This window comes from Temnothorax americanus, unplaced genomic scaffold (assembly GCF_048541705.1).
Source record: "Temnothorax americanus isolate GAGA-0224 unplaced genomic scaffold, ASM4854170v1 Scaffold321, whole genome shotgun sequence".
Classification (NCBI taxonomy): domain Eukaryota; kingdom Metazoa; phylum Arthropoda; class Insecta; order Hymenoptera; family Formicidae; genus Temnothorax; species Temnothorax americanus.
The window spans coordinates 3,659-11,397 of NW_027509466.1; the positions used below are offsets into that span (position 1 = coordinate 3,659).

General features: G+C 47.9%; 1 protein-coding gene across 1 annotated transcript; it reads right to left on the bottom strand.

Annotated features, from left to right (window-relative positions):
• Positions 1-6,737: 6,737 nt before the first annotated feature.
• LOC143901244 (matrix metalloproteinase-26-like) lies at positions 6,738-7,124 on the bottom strand. Its single transcript, XM_077413367.1, has one exon. The coding sequence runs from the start codon at positions 7,122-7,124 to the stop codon at positions 6,738-6,740; it is 387 nt and encodes a 128-aa protein (XP_077269493.1).
• Positions 7,125-7,739: the final 615 nt, after the last annotated feature.

A 7,739-nucleotide genomic window follows, 5' to 3' on the forward strand; every position in this document is an offset into this window, starting at 1 on the left:
ATGTAATATATATATTATGTAAAAAAAGAGTTAAATAAACAGGCTTTTTTTTACAACTAAATGAACGATGTAATTTCTTTGCGTGCATGTCCATCCCTACCTATATTTTATCAAATGTTGTTTACGACGAACATGTTCCAACAGGTTCGATGCGTTATCGAGTCGATCATCGTCCCGATGATGTCATTTCTTCCTTTGTTTTTTATGTACTGCGTCGTAAAAAAATAGCGCGAAATTGTTTAGTCTACGCGATAACACCCCCTTTTTTCCTAGAAAAATGTTGTTTACGACGAACGTGTCCCGACAGGTTCGATGCGTCATCGACAAAAATACACGCTCCTACGCAGTGCGCTATCGAGTTAGTCTTACCCATTGTACGCCGCCTAGCGGCGTCGTTGCGAACGAGGCCCCCCCCCGCGACCCGACGGACCCCGCGGCGCAACCGCGGACCTCCACGCGGCTCCCGCGGACCCCCGCGAACCCCCACGCGGACCCGCGGCGCGACCGCGGCGCGACCGCGACCGCGAACGCGACCGCGAACGCGAACGCGGACCCCCTCCCCCCGCGCGGACCAGCGGCGCGGGTGAGTCATCCCGGTGACTCATCCCGATGAGTCATCCCGGTGGTATGTCAAGGTCAACCTCCCCCTTCCCCCCACCCCGCGAAAAATCCGATATTTTTGTGTAACCCGATACCCCCTCCCCCTCACCCCCGCGAAATCCGATATCCTTGTGTAACCCGACACCCCCCCTTCCCCTCACCCCCCCCGGGGAATCTTGATACCCCCTCCCTCACCCCCTCACCCCCCCGCGCAATCCGATACCCCCCTCCCTCACCCCCTAACCCCCCCGCGTAATCCGATACCCCCCTCCCTCATCCCCCCTCGAAGCTCCCGGCTTGGAACTCCCTTAGTATAACTACTAGCGTGACGAAGATTGAGTACAATTGCACGTCTTATCAGCGATACGATCAGAGCATCTGTGGACAATTGTGCCTGCGATTTCTCCGGACGATCGACGCTAATTCAAAGCCTGACGGTGCGCCGCGGTGACTCAGTATTCGTTAACGGTTTCCGCCGACATGTCTATAACGTTCACGCTGACCGGGAAGAGCAGCATCCTCGCGGAGCACTATTTTTCCGCCGTGGATCTGAGCAACGGTGACTATACGGGCTCGGTCTAACGTGTTTTGAGACTTATCACACGATTCCGAACGTGAATTCTTTGAACAATAACTTTTATTTCAACGAGGATGACACGAAAATTACGATTCCCGAGGGATCGTACGAGATACGAGCCATACATGAGTTTTTGAAACGCGAAATTTCACAAAAACACCTGCGACGCGTAAATCGTTCCAACGATGATCGTACGTCGGTCGCGAATATCGCGCGAGAGGCGACCGCTCGCGCAAATGGCTACGAAGACGAGGCCGCGGAATACCCGATAGTGCTTCGCGCAAATTACAATACGATGAAGAGCGAGATCAAGTGCGCTTTCAGAGTGAACTTTAACAAACCGAACAACGTTGGATTGCTGCTGGGATTCTCGTCGAAGCGTATATTGCAGCCGGGACAGTGGCATGAATCGGATCGACGACTGCAAATTGACCAACGTGAAACTCTACCTAAACTCGGAAGTCTATCCGTACGACGATTTGAATTTGGACTTTAGTAAACACAGATGGGCGATTCTGTATGATATGTACGCGCGTTTCTGCAAGGGCTATTACGGATATACGAATATTTCGAACCGAGTCTCACCGTTTCGACTTTTCTACGTAACGGCCCGTTCGTGATCATCGATTGCTCTCGACAAAACGAATCCGTCAAAAACGCCATCGTGAATGTCAGACTAGAATTTGATTGCATGGAGAACGTACCGCCGAATACCTCCGCGTACTGTCTCATCATACACGATCGCGTGATCGAGTACAATCCGTTGACCAACGTAGTGCGCAAAATAGTCTGAGTGTTCGCGGCAACGTCGACGAAAATTTTCTTTTTTCTTAACTCTCGATACAAATTTATGAGAGGAGAAAAAAGGGGAGTAGGATATAAAAATCAGAGTGTCACGAAACGCGCGTCATTCCTCTCGATTCACGCATCGAAAAAATAGAGATATCTCTTCATGTTCGCACCAACGTTCGTCGATCTGCAAGGTTTCATCGTCGGGATGAAATTTGTCGTGAAGGAGGCGGCGGTGTTGAGAAACAGGGCCGTTCTGGCGCATTACATCTTTACATGCCCCATGCTGTAGAATCTCCTCACAAAATCCGACAAATCGTGCGCTTCCTGGTTGATTTGCAATCACCATGGATTACGATAAGAAGACGGAAACGTGCCGTGCAGCAAGGTGAAGCGTTTAATTACGTCGGCTGTGCTTGGTGAGGAAGAGGACGACAACGATGACGACGACGAGATGCCGATTCTCGTGTACGTCAAGGGATGCCAGAAACGAGAATGGCTGGTAGATCTGCTTGAGAATAAAGCGAGAAAAGACCTAAACATCGAGACTTTGGATGCGGATTACGAAGATATCGAATCTTTAAATATTCTAGATGCTACCTGTTGTATAGTTAGGTGAGGCGTTTGTTGAATAAATATTCGCGGTATACACCTTAACAACCTTTAATAAACGATATATATGGTACAGTCCGAGTGCGGCACGAGAGTCGCCGCGAGACAGCGTAGAGAACGCGAAAGCAGTGCTCCGAATTGGATCGCGTAGGCATTACGTCATCGAACGCAATCGGCTTGAGCGGCCGTTAGGTGCTGCCCTCGGCCCGCTTGCTCTCGGCCGATATGCGACATCTCTCCCCTGTTGGTGTTGACCTCGATCATCTTCTTCGCCCTTCTTCAATACCTGGCACATCGACTTTCCGGCTCATCAGGTATGGGCATTTTTTATTTTTTGAAGTTTGTCATGGCAAACCCTCGTGGAAACTCGCCTCGAGGATACTCGCACGGTATCGGTTTTTGCTCTTTTCAACACACGTACGTCTCGGTCTCTTCTTCCGCTGAGTTTGCGCTTCTAAATCGTCCTGCGCCGGAATTTCGGCTTCCTCGCCGACTCGTGCGGTAGGCTCGTCCACCTCTTCTTCTTCTCCTCCTCTCTCCACCGAGTTGTCAGGGTTCTCGGGATCAAAGAAAGGAATCGTTACAGTCTTCTGTCGACTGTTTATGCTTGTATCGAAACCAGGTGGACGCGCAGCGAGCTGATCTATGTCCCTCTTGTGAATGAGACCAGTCTCCACTTTCTTGACGATGTAATTTCTCTTTCAACGTTTCTCCAGGACAGTTCCGACCATCCATTTTGGACCCGCAGCTCTATAATTCCTCAACCTCTTTCTAGCACCGAGAGTCAGAGTACGGATCGTTGGCAAACTCGATGATTGGCCGCTCACCTCTTCTGTATCTTCCCCGGATGGTTTTATTTTGTCCAGAACCGTACGTAACTTCTGTCCGAACATTCCTTCAGCCGGACTCTTCCCCGTCGGAGTAGTAGGAATCGTATGCTGCTTGAATAGTAGTCGAGCCAGTTTCAAGTCCCAATCGCCTTCCGTCAGTTTTTTTAGCGAGTTTTTCGTTGTTTGCACCATGCGCTCCGCCTGGCCGTTTGCTTGCGGATTGTATGGAGCTATGTGAAGGTAGTCAATTCCATTTTTTTTTGTAGAAGTCCTTGATTTCTTCCGATGAAAACGCAGTTCCGTTGTCCGATACAATTGTATCTGGTATCCCGAACGTTGCGAAAATTCTCCGCATTTCCTTTATTACTGTTGCCGTGTTCGTAGAGGGCATTTTCCTCACTTCCAACCACTTAGTGGTGGCGTCCACCATTATGAGGAAGTGTTTTTCCTCTATCGGCCCCGCGAAATCCACGTGCACACAACTCCATGGATCCTTCGGCGCAATCCAAGGTACTGTAGGCGTTTTCCTCGGTGCCGCCAAAGTTTTCATGCATTGCTCGCAATTTTTAATCATCGCTTCTATTTCCGAGTCGATTCTCGGCCACCATACGTAAGACCTTGCCGTAGCCTTCGTGTTGCAAATTCCCGGATGATTTCCGTGCAGATATTTCAACACCCGCGGTTGTAAGTCCGCTGGAATGACGACCCAGCTCCCCCATAGTAGATATTTTTTGTAGATGGATAGCCCTTGACGCTTTGACCAGAATGTTTTGTACCCGTCAGGAACTTTCGCCAGCCAACCTTCTCTCAACCAATGCATAACTCGACTGAGCGTTTTATCTTTTTCCGTCGCCTCGACAATTTCTTCAGTAGAAATCGCAGTGTCCGACGTATTCTCGATCATGAGGACCTCCGTAAAATCCTCTTCGTCCTCTCCGGTCTCCTCCTGATGCAAACGCGACAAAAAATCGGCGTTGCCGTGTTGCTTCCCCGGACGGTACTGCAGATCGTACTTATACGCTCCTAGAATTCTCGAGTATCTGCTCAGTTTCGGCGAAATTATTTCCGGAGTCGGTCGATCCGAAGCAAAAATACCCAGTAAGGGTTTGTGATCTGTGTAGAGTATGAACTTTCTTCCGTCGAGATACTGATGGAAATGGCGTACCGCATCCACCAGCGCCAAAGCCTCCCGGTCTAATTGCGAATATCTTTTTTGCGTTTTTGACAAAGACTTCGATGCATACGCCACCGGATGCTCGATGCCGTCTTCCCCGACGTTCGAGAGTACTGCCCCGATTCCCGTCGGAGAAGCGTCGGCCGAAACGACAATCTGCTTCTCGCCGTCATAGTGGCAAAGTACCGGTGCCGACGTCAACCGCTTTTTCAGCAATGCGATGGCTTTCCTGTGTGTATCGGTCCAGATCCATTCCGATTCGTCGTCCAGAAGGCGATGTAGTGGCTCGGCGATTACCGCTCTGTCCTTAATGCATCTTGCATAAAAATTGATCCCGCCGAGAAAAACTTGTAAATCCCTCACACACCTTGGTTCTGGCATCTTGTTGATCGCGTCGAGCTTCGATTTCAACGGCTGTATTCCTTTACTCGAAATTTGGTACCCCAGGAACTCCATCGTGCGAACTCCGAAGATGCATTTTTCTTTGTTGACCCGCAGATTCGCTTCTTCCAGTCTCCTCAATACTTTCTCTAAACGTTCGTCGTGTTCTGCCTTCGAACTTCCTTGAATTTTGATGTTATCCAGGTAAATTAGTATCCCCGGAATTCCCTGAAGCCGGGACACCATAAATTTTTGGAATATTCTTGAAGCAATGTTGAGACCGTCTAATAGCACGTTTACGTTGTATAGACCCTGCGTTGTGCTGATAGAAAGGATTTTCGATGTGCTTTTATCCACCCGGAGTTGTTTGTAAGCATTTTTTAAGTTCACTTGCGAGAAAATTATCCCGCCATTGAGTGATGCCATCGCTTCTTCCACCGTCGGAATCGGGTACTCCGATTCACGGATGAACGGGTTTACCGTCACCTTGTAGTCTCCCACGATGCGAATTGTCCCATTCGATTTGCGTACGAACAACGCCGGTGTAGCCCAGTCCGACTGATCTACGGGTGTGAGCATACCTTGGGCCACCATCTCGTCTAAGGCCTCGTTCACCGGTTCCATTAGTCCGTAAGCCACTTTTCGAGCCTTGAAAAATTTTGGAGTATGTTCCGATTTCAACTCGATGTGGATTGGCGTTCCAGCGTGTCCGTTCAAATTTTTATTTAATAAACCAGGAAATTTTACTAATATATTCTGGTAATCGACGTCCTCGCCGATTGTTTGAATTCCTGTGAGACGGATATCGAACGCGTCAAACCAGTTCGCCCCGAATAAGTTCACGTTCGTTCGCTACGCCCAGTGTTTTGATGGGTTTCTTCCCCCACGCCCGCAGATTTGGAATTCTCGAGCTCCAGGGTGGATTTTCTGTGGCCCAGACTCTCTGGAATGTCGAGTGATTTATTAATGATTCATCTGCTCCGTTATCCACTTCCATTTCTATTGCAATCGAATTTAATTTTAGCCGAATTTTGTATTTCAATTCGGTCGAGTGAACGTCGGAGTTGTTGTTCTGTAATGTTTTGTATACACTGTTACATCGTCGGAATCGGAGTCTGGGTCAACTCGATGAGTCGCTGCGGGTTTTTTTGTTTGTTTATTCACCTTTTTCTTGGTCAAACAAACATTTTCGGTATGCCCAGTCTTTTTGCAAAAGTTACAGGTAGCATCCTTGTAAAAACATTTATCTGGAACGTGATTACTTTTTCCGCAGCGAAAGCAAGGCTTTTGATCCTTATCCTCACCCCTTGCTGATTTTTTCTTTAATTTATGCTGATTTTTCAAATCCATTTTTTTTACATTCGAAGAGTCACTCTTTTTAAGCATCTTCTGGAGAATCTCGGTTCCCTCGATGCTGCCGCCGATCTCGATAGCCCGCTCCAATGTTAGGCCGATTTTGTTGTCCTTCGTGAGAGTTTCTTCGTGTCTTCGACAAAGGTATCGCTGCAGTTCTTCATCTCGAATCCCCGCACGTAACATCATGTCCGTCGGAAGTTTGTCGTTCGCGCCACCGAATTTACAGTCTTGCGCGAACTTTCTTAGCTCACTCTCAAAATCGCGCAACGATTCACCTTGCCGCTGGTCTCGTTTCTGAAAACGCACTCGAGCTAACAATTCGTTTACCGGCTTGCAAAAATGGGCGTTACACTTTCCTATTATTAGTTCGTACGTCGCTGAACTCGGCGGATCCGGCGCGATAAAATTTTTTATTGTCTCATATGTACGCGCGTCTACCGCCGTAAGTAAAGTGCACCGTTTTCCGTTTTTCTTTAGCGCCGTACAGGTGTTGAATGGAAAGAACGTCCTCTAGAGTAAGTTGAACGGGGAATGTCTTCTCAGGCACGAACGCGTACATCACCGAATCTTCGCGGAAGTTGTGCGGCAAGCCTAAAACGTGACCTATTTCGTGCGTCAACGTCTGAAGTAAATTGTACGTTCCCGGGAGATTCTTAGTCAGCTGTATGTGCCACGTCTCCGCTTTGTCTACGTGCACCTCCGAGACGAAATTGGGGTCTCCGGTGGGAAAGAACGCGTGAGCGACATCTCCGTTAGGACCTCTGAACGCAGACGAACACGGTTTGTTTCGTCGGGAGTATAGCATCGCGTGACGCCCCTCACGAAACGATATCAAATTATTTAGTCCGGGAGCCAGCGACTTTTTTCAATGACCAAAACCACAAAAACTGAAATTTTTTCCTAAGCTTTATTTGGTATCACTAGTAAGTGAATGGTCCTCCAGCTGGCGCACTTCCGGGGGGTGTAGCTGCAGCAGCCTCCCACACACGTAAAATAATAATTAAAACAAACTAATACCGCAAAAGCTGAAACTTTGTTAACATGTTGATTATGTTACAATTAAATGAAAAAACGTATCCAGCCGAATTTAGAGTGGGGGATTATGCCCCAGCTTTTCACGTAAAGAAGTGAAAAATATGCTCTAAGTAAACTGATACCGCACAAGCTGAAATTTGGTAAACTAATAGTTAAGATAATAACTTAAACGAAAAAAATATCCAGCTTTATATTTAGTAGGAGAAAAGTGCCCAGCTGATGCAGTGAAAGATGCTGCGCATCAATATGCGTGCGGGCGCGTTGCATCTTTGACTACATCAGCTGGACACTTTTTCCTCATTAAATATAAAGTTGGATATTTTTTTTTGTATAACTTATTCAGTTAACTATTGTATTACCAAATTTCAGCTCTTGCGGTATCAGA